At 47.4% G+C, this 17,945-nt stretch overlaps 2 protein-coding genes across 4 annotated transcripts; one reads left to right on the top strand and one right to left on the bottom strand.

Annotated features, from left to right (window-relative positions):
• Nucleotides 1-71: 71 nt before the first annotated feature.
• On the bottom strand, nt 72-8,595 carry msh4 (mutS homolog 4). Of its 2 annotated transcripts, XM_062469935.1 has the most exons (20): nt 8,118-8,578; nt 7,725-7,880; nt 7,254-7,417; nt 6,633-6,743; nt 6,442-6,557; nt 5,973-6,146; nt 5,450-5,622; nt 5,260-5,327; nt 5,038-5,112; nt 4,860-4,924; nt 4,298-4,467; nt 4,055-4,191; nt 3,848-3,951; nt 3,366-3,490; nt 2,145-2,345; nt 1,743-1,861; nt 1,290-1,418; nt 707-881; nt 535-623; nt 72-411 (listed from the first exon to the last, which is right to left on the bottom strand). In XM_062469935.1, the coding sequence occupies exons 1-20, from the start codon at nt 8,338-8,340 to the stop codon at nt 214-216; spliced, it is 2,772 nt and encodes a 923-aa protein (XP_062325919.1). In that variant the 5' UTR covers nt 8,341-8,578; the 3' UTR covers nt 72-213. The 2 variants fall into 2 exon arrangements, with proteins under 2 accessions (XP_062325919.1, XP_062325920.1); XM_062469936.1 differs by lacking the exons at nt 72-411; nt 535-623 and having other exon boundaries at nt 753-1,069; nt 8,118-8,595.
• vcpkmt (valosin containing protein lysine (K) methyltransferase) lies at nt 7,764-10,449 on the top strand. Of its 2 annotated transcripts, XM_062470052.1 has the most exons (6): nt 7,764-8,270; nt 8,697-8,976; nt 9,204-9,317; nt 9,519-9,591; nt 9,715-9,834; nt 10,048-10,449. In XM_062470052.1, the coding sequence occupies exons 2-6, from the start codon at nt 8,717-8,719 to the stop codon at nt 10,150-10,152; spliced, it is 672 nt and encodes a 223-aa protein (XP_062326036.1). In that variant the 5' UTR covers nt 7,764-8,270; nt 8,697-8,716; the 3' UTR covers nt 10,153-10,449. The 2 variants fall into 2 exon arrangements, with proteins under 2 accessions (XP_062326036.1, XP_062326035.1); XM_062470051.1 differs by lacking the exon at nt 7,764-8,270 and having other exon boundaries at nt 8,294-8,976.
• The last annotated feature ends 7,496 nt before the right edge of the window (nt 10,450-17,945 follow it).

The raw sequence follows: 17,945 nt of genomic DNA, 5'->3' as shown, positions 1-17,945 counted from the left end.
ATAAAAATAATAATTTTCGAAAACATACATTGCCGAAGACAAACTTGAATAGTACAAAATACAATACAACAGAGTTTAAAATCGTATTTTACTGTCAAACACCTTAAAAGGGCAACATGACCTCAAGTAAATACAAAAAATCCTACAGTTTATTCTCATGCCCCTCCATGGCCCCCTCCCCAGCCCTCTGGCATCCACTCTCTTGCCAATGACTCATTCCTCCTCCGTCTCCATGGACACAGCCTCTCCCATGACCTGCAGCTCTGTTTCATAGCGTGTCTTCAGGCCTCTCAGATAGATGCGCAGGCTGTCCGGGTCCAGTCTGGAGTTCCTGGCTGTCTGCAGGAGACGGGTGGCCAGGTGGTATACTGCTCTTTGGCAAAGAGTTTCCGGATTGGTGTGCTGCTTGGTCTGGAACAAGGGAAGGGGATGCACAGCGGGGTGTAGGGGGGAGGGATGTGAAGGAAGAACATGAGCTGACATGTTGTTTATTTTTGTTTTAAAGAAAAGCAGGATTAGAAGGGAAGGCTGTACCGATAGCTGCTTGCTGACTCTGGAAGCGATTGTCTTCGCTTCTTGAATTACAGAATCAGGCAGAGCCGTCATCTCTGCGGCCCTCAGACCTAACATGAACACTGAGGTAAATATTCTACCTTTCGAGAAACACAGTCACTCAGTGTTCATCGTCATTCCCCTAGTTACCTACCATAGTTCCTCTCTTCGGAGCAGCCTTGACTCAGTAGATAGGTATAGACCACGCTCTCTGTTCCGGCCTCTGCGGAGCGTGTGTGCTGGACCTCCATGTGTTGGTTTTCAACGTTAGGATACAACGTCTCCAATTGGCAGAGCTCCAGAAAGTGCGTGGCAAACAGAGTGAAGGCCTGAGGCAAACAGGAGAACAAAGAACACACACCTAACTCTGGGATGTTGGGTGCTCTTTGATCCTGACAGACTGCTCACAAACGGTTTTGTTGGTGAATCAACAGTGCTATGGATTTGGTCGCGCGACCCTACTCGTTTACGGACACATTTTGTTCACTTGGAGAGCAGCAATTCGCGTACAGAACAGCTAAGAGAAAGGCAAACAGACCAGTCACAACATGACTTCCTGATTTGATTTCAGCTCCACTGCACGAGGCATTTTAGACTTATCAATACAGAACTGTGTTCCAGGCTGAGCAGAAAGGCCTGGGAGTAAAATCTAATCGACTGAGTCATTTGTTAGTGTCATATTAAAAATGTTTCCTTCAGGAAGGAGTAGGGAGCTGGGTGGGGTCAGCGCACAGTACCTTGAGGCGGAGGAGGAACTCACAGACAGCGTGGCAGAGGCCCACGCCCTCCTCAGCACTGGTGCCACGTCCCAGCTCGTCTATGATGATGAGGGATCTGTCACTCACGTTGTGGATTATATATGAGACCTTAGGAGCACAAAGGCACAAGATTAAGCATTTTATTTTACACTGTTGAAAAAATAAAAAAACAATATCAAAGCTTTACGCTGGCCAGTGTTTTTTTTACATTTAGTCATTTAGCAGACGCTCTTATATCCAGAGCGACTTACAGTAAGTACAGGGACATTCCCCCGAGGCAAGTAGGGTGAAGTGCCTTGCCCAAGGACACAACGTCATTTTGCATGCCGGGAATCGAACTGGCAACCTTCAGATTACTAGTCCGATTCCCTAACCGCTCAGCCACCTGACTCCCCCTGCACAATTGGGCACAGAGATGTCTGTTTTTTTTACCTCTTTCATTTCCACCATAAAGGTGGAGGAGCTGGTCTCAAAATCGTCATCCACCCCGATTCTGGTGAAGATCTGGTCAGCGATCCGTAGAGACGCATACTCAGCAGGGACATAGGACCCTGAGGGAGATTACACAGCCATTAAGCAGCCGAGGACAGATCCACTTCCAGTGGTTACAGGATGACCTCATCTGAGGGTTTTGATCATGTTGGGCTGGATGTTAGGTAGGCATACCCAGCTAATGTTCGCCCCCACCTGGGATTAAACCTTCCACCTCCGACTCCTTAAGCACGACCACAACCAGCTATGCCAACGAAAAGCTAGCCATTCACTAGCACTGGTGGCCTGTATACATACCTGAGGAAATAGTTCTACATAGGCTAGTTAGACGTCTTCACCCACCTATCTGAGCCATGATCTGGCAGAGCGCCACCTGTTTGAGGTAGGTGGACTTGCCGCTCATGTTGGGTCCTGTGATGATGACAAAGTTGCTGCCCTCGGAGATGTAGCTGTTGTTGGAGACGGGCTGCTGGCCGCCGATGCGCTCCAGGATGGGGTGACGACCCTGCTTGATTGCCAGGGTGTCTGTGAATTCTGGACGCACTGCAAGCAGAGGGTCAGTCACAGAGGCACAAACCAGACAGATGAAACACTTAAAAACACACTGTTTTTAACTGAACAACGTTAAGTGTTGTTCAGAATTAGAATCAGAATCTGAATCAGGTTTATTTGCCATGTATGTTATACAAACACGGAATTTACTGTGGCAGGGAGGTGCAAAACACTAAACATATACGAATCTTAAATTAAGTAAACGTACAAAAGTTTTACTATTTCTAAGAACTAAACAATCTAAGAGTACAACAATTTAAATATAAAATAAAATACATATAAAATAAGAATAAGAATGAGCAGCGTGAGTGGTCAACATAGTGCAATCAGATACTAAGGTAAGGTTGTGCATACTGTAATTGCCAGTAGGTTTTAATAAAAATGCTATGGAATAAAGGGGTTCAGATTTTTTCCCCCCCAGCTATTTACTATTATGATGTGAAACGTTAATGGTGTACAGTAACCTATAGTGTCCATTGCCGAAAGGCTTCTTGGGCACAATTGGGCACAGAGATGTCTGGTTGAATACAGTGATGGTTATGTAACCGGGGTAATCTGAGAGGGGGTGCTGACTGCACTGGGGAGGGAAGACGATCAGCACGTGTCCTTGGAGAGATTCTTTCAGACAGCTGAGAAGCGCTGTTCACCACCCATGTGTCTGAAGGGGTGGGGCGGGAGGGGGGTGGGGGAGGAGGGGAGTGGGGGAGGAGGGGCCTGGACAACGGAGTTCACCATTGGAAAAAAAACTTTGCTTAGAGAAGACAACGGCTTCTTTGTCAGTCCGACAGCACAGGGTGTTGATGCTGACACACTAGAGCCCCTGTCACTGCTGGTTGCCATGTGAGGTTCATGAGAAAGGGGGGGGGGGGATTCAGACCAAGCAGGAGAGAAGTCCAAGTGATGTGGAGTTTGGGGGAGGGGTGGGTGGGCGGGTGGGGCTTTCAGGGGGTATACGATGAAAGCCAGAACTTGATACTGTGTGAATGGTATGATTGCGGGGACTGGACTCACCGTAGTCTGAGATGGTGCAGGCGTTGGCTAGAGACAGCAGCATGTCTAGCATGGACACAGCATCAGAGAGCTTGTAGAGGCAGTGGATGTGCTCATGGACAGTACCCAGCAGCTGGCAGACCACCCTGGAGGCAGACAGGTGAGGACGATCAGAGACCACCACTTTGTAGAAGCCACACAAACAAATAGCCCCATCTACTGGGAGAGAATGGGAGTCCGTCCGACAGCTCTTCTGTTTGTGTACTACAGCAGCCATTCCTGACCTTTTCTACTTTGCGGCCGCCCAACACAAAAGAATTCCCATCCAAAAATTCAAGTCGAGAAAATCTGAGCCAAGAAAATTTTAGGCCCCAAAAAATTTGCCCCAAAAAATTGTTGAATGTGTTGCTTTTTAATTCCCATCTTTAAAATGTTAACATTAATTTATGTTAAGTTATTTTTGTAGACCGACACACTGGTGTAGTCTGTCAGTCATCACTCACACATAAGACATGTGGAAGATCTCTCTAAGGGCCTCATCACAGCGGTCGTTCATCTTCATCAGGTCTGCCGTGGTGAAGCTGTAGTTGTTCTTCTGCTTTGTGACCTGAGATAACCGTCACGGCAACGTCACGGCAACATCACAGCGTGTCAAGATAAGGCACTTTGGGTAAATACAGATACAACTGTCCTGTTGTAGTAACCGTCACCTTGATGAACGCTGCTGGGAGTTTTCCATCTGGCAAGGCCACTCCCTCCATTTTCATCTGCATGAAGAACCCTCTGGAGGAGCTGAAACTGGTGCGCGTTGGCAAGCTGTGCTTCTCCCCCACCTGCTCCACCAGCGCTGGGCATCAGAAGGACACTCATACATCCACTGTGGTTTCAATCTCTGTAAAACACGATTTTTCTCCCCTGGAAACCGACTAATGACATCCTTTTTGGGCCGTCACCTGCAATGTCATCCACGATCTCGGTGTAGGCTCGCCGTGCGATGTCCAGGAACTCGTTGATGTCGGGGCGAACGGCGTAGCACTTCTGAGTCCGCATGGTCAGGCTGCCCTTCGCGTAGCTCGTGTCCTCGTTTATGACCGTCTTGACCTGCTCCAGTATCATGTCAAATCTGAGGTCCAGATATAGCAAATGAAGGCATGGGACTCTGTAGTACGGGTGTACACCCATACAGTATACACTATACACTGTATACTATTCATACAGTAGGATATCGAGGGGCTATTCATACAGTAGGATATCGAGGGGCTATTCATACAGTAGGATATCGAGGGGCTATTCATACAGTAGGATATCGAGGGGCTATTCATACAGTAGGATATCCAGGGGCTATTCATACAGTAGGATATCCAGGGGCTATTCATACAGTAGGATATCCAGGGGCTATTCATACAGTAGGATATCCAGGGGCTATTCATACAGTAGGATATCCAGGGGCTATTCATACAGTAGGATATCCAATCCCTTTTCTCTAACGCTGTTTGTAAGACACAGAGGTCTGACCTGTTGTCTTCCAATGAGCTGCTGTACGCCTTGAGCAGAGCCGTGTCACAGTTCTTCAACACCATCTGTTCGCGTGATACAGTGAGGTTGTATGGTTGACGTTAAACCAAAGCTCCCCTTAAAATACAAGAAGTGTTTCAAGATTTTGTTTTTAAGTGGGAGTCCATCTGGTACTCACCCTGAGAGGGGGGATCAACTCCAGTGTGTGCTTCAGCTGAATCACATGTGTAATCTTGGACTCTGCCACTTGAACCTTTGCATCGAGAGCCAATGTGTTGATTATTTCAATGTTCTGACTCAGACTTCCCATAATCAGAAAACGATAACAGAGGGAACGGAACTGTTTTTAAATCTGAGTGAATTTAGAATATGTGCGCAGTAATCTAAAGTAAATATTTACCGTTTCCTGCTTGGGGATCTGGACCAGAGCAGAGAGCAGTTGGTCTATATCCAGAAAATGTCCAATGGCTTAGGAAGGACACAGTACAGTTAACATAACGTACCAAACAGCCACTAGCCTTGTGAGGTCAAGTCAGCATGTCAGACAGCAGCAAAGCGCCCAAAGCGCCCCTGTAAGACTTGATGCTGACCGTTCTTCAGGCCGAAGAAGAGATCCTCGTTCTGCAGCAGCTCCTGTACGGTGTCCAGACGGATGTTTAAGGTGTCAACATCCACAAGAGGCTCCAGGATGTTGGAGCGCAGCCGTCGGCCTCCACCAGGAGTTTTAGTGTAGTTCAGCACGCCTAACAGGGTGTGCTCACTCCTACACACATCAGAATCAGAATTCGGTTTATTCGCCATGTATGTTATACAAACACGGAATTTACTGTGGCAGGGAGGTGCAAAACACTAAACATATACAGATCTTAAATTAAGTAAAAGTACAAAAGTTTAACTATTTCTAAGAACTAAACAATCGTTAAGCACACACATGCATGCACACACACATACGCACACACATGCATGCACACACACATGCATGCACACACACATGCATGCACACACACATACGCACACACATACCTATAACAACTCTGTATGGGTCAAAATAAGTAAAATACTATACAGCAAATGAACTCAGTGTTCCTTTCTAATTGAGTCAAGCCTTTGTACCTGTGGTCCCTGTTATTGACTACAAGCTCCAGGTTTGAGGCAGATGCAGAGTCGATCATGGCAGTCTGCTCACTGCCAGTGAAGATCACTTTGAGGGACTTAGGAGCATATATGGAGTTCTGAATGAACTCAAAGTATTTCAGTAGAGCGGCTGCAGCAGCCAGACAGTAGTACCTAGAACACAAATAATAACATAACTATAAAATAAGTTAACCGTATTAAAACTGTGTGGTATTTATTCAGAGGTGAGGGTTGCCTTATACATGGGTGGGTCATGTCCTATCCATTTTTTTTAACCAGAAAATCTGACCCCCCCCCCCCACACACACACACACACACACACTTTATTTAGAAAATTATATTTAACAGCTTCATCCTGTCATTAAAGAAAAGCTGTCCCACCCACATTAGAAAACAAACCTCAGCCCCTGTGTCTACTGTGTGTTTTGCGGGCTCTGAGAGTACCTACTTAGCTTGCACCTCCATAAGCACAGTGCTGAATTCAGGGGCACACAGCTGCTGAATGTACTCCAAACCTTTTCTCTCGTTGAAATATTTCCTCTGAATCGCCGTGAAAGCTACCGCCTGAAACGCAAACGAGGGGGCGCAGTTTGACGTGAGGAACGTTAGAACAAACGCTGCGTGCGAACGCATCGGTACCTGGAAGTTCTCCGTGATGAGACTGTAAAGCTTGGTTCCTTTCCCCTTCTCGCTGGCTGTGTCTGGCATGAGGAGTTCCAGAGGAACCAAGATATGGAGCTTGGTGATGACCTGGGAAGGGGTCAGAGATGTTTGGTTGGCCAAGTGCCAGGTGTGCAATGGGCAACAAGACAGTTCTGAGATCCTCTGGATAGGACTGCTGTTATGTAACTGAGTTGAATTGGTTCAACTCTCTCAGTATAAATACCTCCCATCCGCACCATCGAAGAGCTAGCTTTTGGGTGGCGTAGCTGCTTAAAGCAGTGTTTATAAAGGTGGTGGTCGCGTTGTCAGAGGACCAGAGTCAGAGGATCAGAGTCAGAGGATCAGAGGATCAGAGTCAGAGGATCAGAGTCAGAGGACCAGAGTCAGAGGACCAGAGTCAGAGGATCAGAGTGTGAACCCCAAGACCAGGACGAGGCTACACTGACAAGTGACGCGACTACCTTGCTTACATTTAATTCATTTTATCGGCCACTTCTATCCTTCTTACGAACAGAAAGTACAGCGGAACATCAAGGATTAGAAGTGCAAACAGGTCTACTGTCATCTAGTCCAGCCAATGAGTTAATCACTTTCTACCTTGGCGTAGGTTCCTGTGTCTGCGAACTGAGAGAGGATCAGCTCTGGGCATTTGAGGTTGATACTAGCCATGCCTATCTCTCCCCTGGCCAGGCCTCGTCCCTCCACCACGGCCACAATCACAGAGGCGCCCACGGCCGAGGTGGCAGAGGAGCAGGTGGCCACTGCAGAGAAGGAGATGAAGTCAGATACGGTGCCAATAAACAAACTTAATGAACATACTCTCTGGCACTCTTCAGTTTATATGTATGATGTTTTTGGCATTCTTGTATTTTTTTTATTGCTATGTTGCTATTTTTTCAAAAACTTCTTGCTATGAGCTTTTTTTTGTCATTTTTGCCACTAGTTTTTCCATTTATGTAGCTGTATGAGCTTGCCATTTCACAAAAATGTAATTGGTACATGTGTATCAACAATGGACATGACAATAAATCTATGACTCTGACTATATCCACTGGTGAGTTTGTTTACTTCCAGAGTGTTCCGTCTGTGGCGTCCGGGCAGGGTGTCCGCTTGCCGTCCTTAGTCTGGGGGTGGCCGCTCCGGAGCGGAAGGACGAGCTGCTGAAACCGGACGAAGGGACGGATTTACCCGTCCGCCCCTGCCTGAAGCTCCGATTCACTTGACCTGAGAGTCATATAGGTAGCTAATGAGCTGAGGGTTTTATTTATTTTTACCAATTACTCATCATAAGGCTATCTGCTAATAGACAAAAATATACATGTATATGTGATTTTTCCCAAATAACAGAAAGGAATTAGCTAGCTACCAAGCCACTTGCTTGCTTGGACTCCAAATTGGTGGATTAACGCCAGCAGCATCAAGGAAACTAGACTAGATTTGCCAGTCACGACATGACCTTACTGGAGAGGACTGATGTTGGGCCTGCGTCTCCCGCAGCAGTCCCTGGCTGTGCTGCTGCAGGGTGCGGGGGATTTGAGCTGGAACTGGCAGCATCAGGAGAAAGTGAAGATGTTGTTTCACAGCCATGGCCGTGAGACAAAGCTTGTCCGAAAGGTGACACAAAGCTTCCCCCGGAGTCTGAACTGTAGCCAGGTGTCACCTCATCTGTGCTGCTTCTTAGCATTTTCAGAAGTAGGCTATAGTTCCTCTTTGGTTCAACTCGAAATTTTATGACAGGATATATAGCCTACTAATTTATAGGACATGTAATCATGGATATACCAAATAACTGATTTCACTTGCATAGCAACAGCTGGCTAGATAGAAGGTTATTTCCCGCCACATTCTCTTTGAGAACTGCACGCGGGTATCGCAACACCTGATTCACGCGGCAGATGTGCCGGTGAATAGAGCCATAAAAAAATATTTGAGATTATTTCTCTTCCAATGGCTCTGGGTGAGTACGGTTTAAAACGTTCAGTCTGGAAAATGTAACAACTTCACCGGTAGGGGCTTACTGGAGACGCACTGACACTGTAGGTAAACCTGCAAAATTCAAGATGGCGGAGCACACGGTGGAAGACGATAACTATTTTGTCAGAGAAATTGAGAAAAATGACGGATCTATCTTGAAGATGAAGCAGTGCTTTAAAGGAGATGTGGGATGTGTGGTGTGGGATGCTGCAATCGTGCTTTCAAAATATTTAGAAACTAAACAGTTTTATGATCCTAAAACGGGTGTAAACCGATGGGTTCACAAAAGTGTTTTGGAGTTGGGATCAGGTACGGGAGTTGTCGGTCTAATGGCAGCAACGTTGGGGTAAGTTATTATACTAAACTAATTAGCAAAAAATCAAGAGCGAAAATTTACGACCGTAGTATAATCATTATATACTAACACAAGGTAGCTATCGAATTAGCTAGCTCAACCTGCATCCTTGCTAACTGGGTAAGCAGCCAAGAACAGATGTACCGGTATCGGTACTGTATGTAACATAATCGCAACATTTACAACCACTGATTCGACATGAACTACATTCTTTTTAGAGCTGAAGTCACCGTTACAGACTTGGAAGATTTGCAGTCCTTACTCGAAGTGAACATCCGAGACAACCAGGCACTCGTCAACAGTGGATCCATCACAGCCAAGGTACTAAAATGGTTTGTACTTTTAGCTGCTTATAGTCCATTCATTATTTGCATGTACATAGCTACAGTTAATGCAAGCAAGCTTTTTGAATATCTCTCAGTAGTACTTTGCGGCCATCACAATGTGCCATAATGTAGGATAGAAAAATAACTATGGATTGTCTTCAAATCATGAAAAATCCCTGTAATAAACCGTATTTCCTGTCTGTAAAGGGGTGAAAATGTGTCAGAATTCCTGCCTCATCCTCATTTTATCTTGATGGCAGACTGCATCTATTATGAACAGGTGCTGTACAACTCCTTACAACACACTATTACTGCTGCTGCATACTTGGTTCCTTCCTGAACGTGTACTCCTGCTGTAAGACCCATGTGAACCTGGTGGATGACATGATCTGTTGTCCCACAGTCTGTGAAGCCTCTGGTGGAAACTCTGAAGCTCCTGGCTGGTCCGGACACCTGCATCATCTGTTGCTACGAGCAACGCACAGTTGGCATCAACCCCGAAGTGGAGAAAAGTTTTTTTGAGGTTTTGCATAACGGTTAATCTTACTAGCGCTATTCAAACATGCATGTGCTTTCAACTGTTCAACTTCAACCCTTTTCCAACGGTTGTTCTGACCTGTCTTCAACAGATGATTAACAAATCAAATGTCTAACCGTTTTGTAAGTGTAGGAGTGACTGCAGTGGTTTTCTCTTTAACGACTTGCTTCTCCTCTGTGTGTTTTCCTTCACGTATAGCTGCTGCTCAGAGACTTCCTGTGTGAAGAGGTCCCTTCGGAAATGCAGGACCCAGAGTTCAACAGTCCAGATATCCGCATCTTGCTTTTAAGGCTAGCAGCCTGATCTGTGTGTGTGCGTGTGCGTGTGCGTGCATCGCAGCTCATGGAAGGAATTTCATTTACTGTAATCGATATGTAGAATCAGATACGGAAAAAATCTGCAGACTTTCTTTGAACATATATGATCTCACCTCAGCCAGAATGAGATGGAGTGAGGTCACTCTACAGTTCTGTCGGCGCCGTGGGTTATTTTTATACCTCTATACACGGAGCTTCAACATCTCGTGTTATGCTGTACGAAATACACGACAACAAACAAGTTCCATAATAAAAGATCAAGAATTACATAATGTAAAATGTTCATTGATTTCTGCTTGTGTTACTTGTTTTGCATAAATCACGGGAGGGAAGTTTTATAGACGGGGGGGGGGGGTTGACAGTCGTTTCTGTGAGCAGAACAATGAGCACTTAGCTCAGAACGCGTGTGGATAGTCCAGCACTTACACACCAGTGAACAGCATGGAGCAGTGAACAATAAATCGCTGCTCTTGCGCAAGGTCCCCTGCTCAATCTATTGTGCGTGATAAGAGGATTACTGAGCCACAGGGCTGGGAACGGCTACCTGGCCTGAAGAAGGGGTCTTGAGGGCGGGGATGGTTCGGGCTCGTCTCCTGTGACCCGCTCTCAGGATTAACGCCCACTGCTGGCCGTAGGGCACCGACAGATGGGCCCTGAACTCACAACACTCAGGTGTCAGCTGAAATGACCACAGAACAGCTGATGAGACACAACCCAAGTCGTAGTAGGTTCAAGACCCCACGTTTAGTTGTTTTTGCAACACGTCCTTTGTGTGGTGTAGTGTGACCGATATTCCTGATTGCCGAAGTCTGTATGTTTAACGTTTTGGCACCAGGGGGCAATAGTCGCTCACGATAGAAATCCTAGGCTGAACTTGCTTGTCCGATCTCTGATCATCACATTTTAACATACTACGTTTTGAGCTGAGATGTTATTGAGATTAATTCTAGGGAAGACAGTTATCTTTGCTCACACTAGAACCCCACTGTGTCCAACTCATTTCCTCATTCCTATGCGATCCAACTGTTCTGAGGTCCGTCGGATATGCAAGCATCACCAGGAGGCCCGAACACTGCCAGCAGAGTCTGGCTCTCCATGCCCAGGGGGAATTCCACCTCAAGCCCCAGATTAGTGGGAAGATTATGGACCTTTCTAAAGCATAAACCATGAAGCACGCCCCATACTCCCACAGACATGCAGGGGCCTCTCAGTCTGTCCTGCTGAGCTGTGTTTCCACAGCGGGGCTGTCGTGCAGTGGGCAGGCACTGCCACCCATATGCTCTCTTTAATTGGTCAACTAAATGAAAATGCTCAGACACAGAAGACTGAGGTCAGCATTGGGGGACATGTAAACATAGTATGATTCAATCAGTGTGACTGGTGTAAGCATGTAGATAGTTAAGAATGGGGATTTTACAGATCATAATACTAGTATCAGAATGATAAGCTTATTAGCGCAAATAGTGCCATCACTTTGCAGGGAGTCGAAGGATGGATGACCAAACCATGTAAGGTTAATGCCTGCTTAAAATGCACTAGGATTGGAACACCATCTGTGATGGTCCATACCTCAGCCTACTACCACGTTAAACTCACCTCACTGGCAGTTTGTTGATCAAAGGATTAAAACCTATTATAGAAACATGGTAACAGTGACAAATAATGGTATTTTAATGATTAATCTAATATTATGTAAACAGATTCATATCAAGGGAAGGGGAGTTACGGAATAAGCAGTTCTAATCCAATTGTAAATGATTAAACCCTAGACTCACTGAGATCATGTTTAAGCCTTTTTGCTTGGATTCCAAGGGGCGCTTCCATGTCTGAATTGAGTTAACCACTTAAAAGACTCTGAAATCTCTGTTAAAACGGTTTCATCGTCGCTGTTGTCTCTCTACCTCGTGTTCCCAGTCTCTTATACGAACACACACAGTTTTTCCCTTTTTCTCCGTTATGATAAATATACCCACGAGACCGATTCTAGCTGACTTACTATAAATCACACACTAACACTCGCTCCCTCGAAACCTTTCTGTTATTCTTGTCTGATAATAGCCATGGCCTCCAAGTCCCCACACTCAACAGGAAAAGGCAGGAGGATGTAGCAATTGCACGCAGAGATTAATTGCCGTTTGTTGCAATGGCTATAAATAACCACAACAGATCATTTGAGATAATTACTCTGTGTTTCGTTCCTGCAGTCTCTATCCAAGTGCAACTGGACTGTGCAGATCAAAGCAGCAGAGCTCCCTATTCTGTTCCCTCCTTTGCCTGGATATGTTTAGCCTAATTACTTTGACAGAGCTGGAATAGAGTTCCCAGCCCCCAGGGTGGTGGGGACAGGCACCGGGAGGGGAGGCGGGGGTCGGGGGACAGGCACCGGGAGGGGAGGCGGGGGTCGGGGGACAGGCACCGGGAGGGGAGGGGAGGCGGGTGTCGGGGGACAGGCACCGGGAGGGGAGGCGGGAGGCGGGGGTCGGGGGTCGGGGGACAGGCACCGGGGAGATCCAAAACACAAGATCAGCATTTCACACATTCACTCTCCCTCATCATCTTACGTCCCCGTATGAACCTGCTCGTCTGCTCTATTTGGGAAAGGTAAGCTTCGTGACTCCTCTCCCACGGTTGGGTGATTAGGCTAGCACTATGGGGGAAATACAGAAGGGCTTTCTCTGAATGAGGACGCCTGCAGTGATGAAGGGAGCTGTGAAGCCTCGGCACCCTCAGAATCTCTCTCCATGGGAGAGTAGTTCTGCCGTGACTCCTCCTGTCTTCCTGACCGGGGGAAACATGCGCTGCTGACTGAAACGCCTGTATCCCCAAGAGCAGAACCAGGCCCTGCCAACAGATGGCGCTACCAGTAGACGGAGCCTCAATGTACAGAAGAACATCCTTTCCCATCGACCTGTACAGTGACCTCTGTGTATGTTGTGACTCGTACAGAGTTGGTTCTGGACAAACAAAAAAACTCAAGGACATTTTAAAAAGTAACTTTTAGTTTGAGTTGGTGTTCATGTTGATGATTGTAGGTGTATCTTTTCCTCTTTCTTTGGTATGTACTTTTTCTGGTATGTAAAATGTGACACGTATTTTGAGGGTGCTGTGAGTGGTTTCTTACACTTTAGGTGTTCAACTTGATAACCCCAGCCAGCCCTGCACAGTCTCACACCTCTGCACACACGCTCCCTCTCTGACATGCACTCCTCCCCGAGGACCTTTCAAATATGGCAACATGAAAGTGGCCTCGCCCAAACTGCACTGGTGCAAGGAAGGGTGGAGGAGGAGGAGGAGGGGGAACGAGAGGAAGAGAAGGAAGAGAGGAGAGGGAAGGAGGAGGAGGAGGAGGGAAGGAGGAGGAGGGCAGGGGAGGGGGAAGGAGGAGGAGGGGGGAGGAGGAAGAGAAGGAAGAGAGGAGGAGAGGGAAGGAAGAGGAGGAGGAGGAGGGGGAGGGAAGGAGGAGGAGGGGAGGGGGAAGGAGGAGGGGGAGGAGGGGGGAGGAGGAAGAGAAGGAAGAGAAGAGGAGAGGGAAGGAAGAGGAGGAGAGGGAAGGAAGAGGAGGAGGGGGAGGGAAGGAGGAGGAGGGGAGGGGAGGGGGAAGGAGGAGGGGGAGGAGGGGGAAGGAGGAGGGGGGAGGAGGAGAGAGCCTGACTCCAGCAGGGCCTGTGTTCTGTTCTCTGCTGCAGCCGGGTCCAGCAACACAGAGGAGCCTTTGTGTCATCGTCATCACGCTGCCAGGAGCCAGGAGACACTGCTCCAGAAAAGAACACTCATTTTCTCGCCCACTTGAACGAGAGGCTCAAGAATAGAAATCCAAATGGGGTGATTAAAAATAGACTCTGCCAAAGTGTGACTCCTCTGAAATCACCAAAGTCCTTACAGAGCATCCACCTCCACCTCGTCTCATCTCTCCTGTTGACAGACCCATTTCCTTAGTCTTTCCAGACACAGTAACACTGATCCACAAAACGTTCACGAGGCCCTGAAATACTCCTGAAACGACACCAGATGTTGCATTCTAAATCGAGCTCACATAAAAAATCACGCACATCTATTTTGACTTATTACTGCTGTTGAATTAAGAAGCAGATTGTTTGCTGCACTCTGTTGTAAGGAGGAGATGGTACAGTGCCAATGGAGCAGATCCCGACGGCACAGCTAGCCGACAGAGCCTCAGTGCTGACTCCACCCTCTGCACAGCCACATGGGGGAGGGGGGGGGGGGGGTGTTGGGACAGCTGGGCTGCAGATGAGGGGACAAGCATCCAGCACTACAGGAAGACACAACCCAGGCTCCACAAACAAGCCCCGCTCTGCTCTCCCCCCCCCCCCCCCCCACACTGCCATCAGTGTCATCTGGGCCCTAGTGACTGTCCATCCAGCTCACTGCCCAAGGACACAACGTCATTTTTGCACAGCCGGGAATCGAACTAGCAACCTTCTGATTACTAGCCCGATTCCCTAACCGCTCAGCCACCTGACTCCCTACATTTACGGCGAATTTCAGCACACACAATGACTAAGCAGTGTCAAATCTGTCATTTGGCGACGGGGGTGATCAGGACGTGTGGGATCCATGGAGCTGGCTGCGTGATCAGGAACGCACGCTGTCCAATGAGAGGCGTGGAAGGTCACATGGCAGTGACTGCTGTCCCTCTGGCCCTGTGGTGACGGTGTGTTAGTCATCATTAAGTAGTGTGGTGCTGTTAACACTAGGGGGAGGCTAGAGAAGTGTGTGTGTCTCTGCAGAACGTTTTCCTGAGTCATTATCCCTGACCAGGATTCTGTTTTCCTGTTTTCTGGTGGTGTGTGTGTGGATTTCTACAGCAGTTCTGTGGTAGAGGTTGTTGTGGGCATGTGGGCATGCTGTGTCACTGTGAATCCTGACACTGGTGTAATTATAGAGATCCAGTCAGGCATGATGTGACAGTGTGGTGGGGATCTGATATGTCAAACAAAACTCCAGTGTCATCTGTATCCTGGTTAACATCCGTCCGCCAATCATCAGTGCATTGCTCAGAAAAATGACAGAGTTGTTTAACCTGTTGGTGAGAAGAAAAAAAAGATCTTTGGTTTGTAAACGATAGTGAGTGCTGAGTTAAGAGTTGTGTACCACAAATGAAGAATCTATAGGATTCCACTCATACAGACGTTTCTGTGTAGAGATATGGCATGGGAGAGGTCATTTCTATGTACTTACTGACTGACTAAGCCAAACAAAGATACAGAGCAAACAAGGTCTGCCCTCTGACTCACAAACCTGATACTGAGAAAGAGAGAGGGAGAGAGGGAGGGACGGAGAGAGAGAGAGAGAGAGAGAGAGGGAGGGAGGGAGGGAGAGAGAGAGAGAGAGAGAGAGGGAGAGAAACGGACAAAGAAGGAGGCACAGGAAGCTAAATGAAGACAATACGAAAGTGATTTAAGTTCTCTGGAATAGGGAACAGTATTCAGTCCCCAGGGGCGCGAGACTGGCGTCTGCAGTAACTCACACATGGCCTGCTTCCCCCCCCCCCCCCCCTCTCACACATGGCCTGCTTCCCCCCCCCCCCCCCCCCCCCTCCCGTACTGTCCCATACTGTACCGTATGTGTCACGGCGTGAAGCTGAGGATTAAGCACATCCCCAGCCTCTCTGTGCCACACAGCTGGCAAAACACCGCTCTCACCGCACACAGGGGCCAGAACTGTGGGACAAATATTAATCATGTTTTTCTCTGTGCTCACTCTCTCACACGGCTGTGATAGACACACTGCAAGACCCCCAAGGGGCCGAGGACAAAACGTCAGACTTTCACATAATGGGATATAAATAGAGGCCCCTGGGTGGCAGTGGAGAAAAGCGTGTCATGTGACTCATAAAGGATCGCTGTTAAAACGGAACAATCAAGATTGTGGGTCAATGCACACGATTCCACAGCTGCCATCAAGACTGTGTGCCATACTCGGCCGTTGTTTGGTCTGCTCGTGGATCCGGTTCAGTGTACTCTTCAGAGAGCAGAGACTAGCATTTCCAGTACACACCAGTATGTATTCATTCGTCCAGTGAAAGACCTCCTCCACATGCCTACTCTCTCCCTTGCAGAACATAACCTTGGGTCTGAGATATGGGTGGAATGCACTCTGAAGCAGGACCCAGCAGTCACCCAGGACTCAGCTGAACCCAAGCACAGTCTCCACCAGGACTGAGAACCAGCACAAGCCTGCATCCTTTCATACTCTAACAGACAAATTCATCTGAACCCAGAGGAAAGTCCCACAATTATGTGCAGGCAGCAGCAGATGTATGTATCTTTGACAGACTTGGCCTGCTGCAAGAATGACAACAAGCTTAAAAGTTTTCGGCAGGAAACCCTAACCCAACCCGTAACCACTTCCTGCCTAACAGCGGAGCACCTCTGCATGTGAGTCTTACTGACAGTGTAGCCTTAGAGGTAGAGAACTCAGAGCAGGGATTAGCAGAGGGGAGAAGTTCCTTCTCTACAAACAATAATGGATGTTTTACTGTCCTTGAGGGAGAGCTTAGTGGAATGTGGTTTTGAAGAGGCCTACCTCTACCATTAGGGAGATTGTAAAGTAATCTGTCTTAATAACAGTGTGTGTGATTGTATGCATGCGTGCGTGCGTTTAAACTCAGTTATTATCTCCCTGGGTGTGGTGGCTGAACTTAAGGCCTACATTGAGCCATCACTTGGCTGCTATTTCAGTACACTTACATTCAAATCTGAGAACAGGGCAGAAAGGTGTGACACTGTTGAACAGATGAACAACAGTCCTAGCCCACATCACTGCCTGTAAGACCACAGGGGGAATTCGTAGAATACTCTTTTACTCTTTTAAAAGAGAGTTGAGTTTGAGAGTCAAACTATTTGTAAAAGCAAAGCAAAGTTGAACCTAGAAGTGTCGAGGTAGCTCAGAAAAGTGACTCATTCACTGTGCTTCAGATTTTCGAATCTCTTCCTCTTTCTATGAAACAGGGAGGAACTCCAAAGCCAGCAGTTTCAACAGAATTACCTCAGTGTTGCTTAAACCGTTCCACAACGATCCCAGTGGGTCGTTGCCATGGTTTCCATCAAACAAACAGGACTTTCTGAATGCCCGACGAATTTGTCTTTGCACATTCCTGAGAAAAACCAGTGATAGGGTGTGTATGGGCAGCGCCTTTAGGATTTAGCAGCACTCTTACAACAGATACCGTACAGGCCTGCTCAGTTCTGGGTGGTGCAGGTGATGCGTTTACTGGCAGACGATCAAAGGCTTGGAAACATTAGTTGACAAGTGTGTTCAAGGTTTGATTCCTGTTTCACAACCCTGTCTTTTTCTCGCACCCTGTGACATTGGCTCTTTGTAGCCTGCTGTAAGAAAAATAACACATCTTTGTATTCACTATCCCAGTCAGACAATGCATCATCTAGCAACAAACAAGCGAACAACCATCTCCCTTCGTCATCACAATAGCGTGAAGCCCCTTCCCATCTATTACACTCAGGAAGTCAGCGGCAAACCTATGGGGAGTTAGCAGGAGGCCTCGTCTTGCCAGAGGAATGGCCATTAACTCGAGTGAGTTATTTTTCTGAAATGGTACCTAGCTAGCTTTAGTTAGCTGCTGGGCTAAGTTACCTAGCATTATACCCGTAGCAATGCTACTGCCGTGTTAGTGTTACTTGCTAGCCTTCTAATTAGTACATTAGTTTTTGTCTATCGGAAAATATTTAATTGGAATGTTCGAATCGCATATTTGGGACGCTACAGCCAGCTTACTGCCTTTTCTGAGACATGCGACTG

This window comes from Osmerus eperlanus, chromosome 9 (assembly GCF_963692335.1).
Source record: "Osmerus eperlanus chromosome 9, fOsmEpe2.1, whole genome shotgun sequence".
Classification (NCBI taxonomy): Eukaryota; Metazoa; Chordata; class Actinopteri; order Osmeriformes; family Osmeridae; genus Osmerus; species Osmerus eperlanus.
Note: the sequence above shows the minus strand (reverse complement) of the source record. Positions and strands in the feature narration are given on the sequence as shown.

Bases quoted from the DNA above. Each gene is read 5' to 3' on its own strand.
- msh4 (XM_062469935.1), bottom strand. From the start codon at position 8,340: ATGCTAAGAAGCAGCACAGATGAGGTGACACCTGGCTACAGTTCAGAC. The intron at 6,558-6,632 runs GTACCGATGCGT...TTTGCGTTTCAG, and splicing joins TCATCACGGAGAACTTCCAG to GCGGTAGCTTTCACGGCGAT. The intron at 412-534 runs GTACAGCCTTCC...CCCTTGTTCCAG, and splicing joins GAGTCAGCAAGCAGCTATCG to ACCAAGCAGCACACCAATCC.
- vcpkmt (XM_062470052.1), top strand. From the start codon at position 8,717: ATGGCGGAGCACACGGTGGAAGACGATAACTATTTTGTCAGAGAAATT. The intron at 9,592-9,714 runs GTGCTGTACAAC...GTTGTCCCACAG, and splicing joins ACTGCATCTATTATGAACAG to TCTGTGAAGCCTCTGGTGGA. The intron at 9,835-10,047 runs GTTTTGCATAAC...CTTCACGTATAG, and splicing joins TGGAGAAAAGTTTTTTTGAG to CTGCTGCTCAGAGACTTCCT.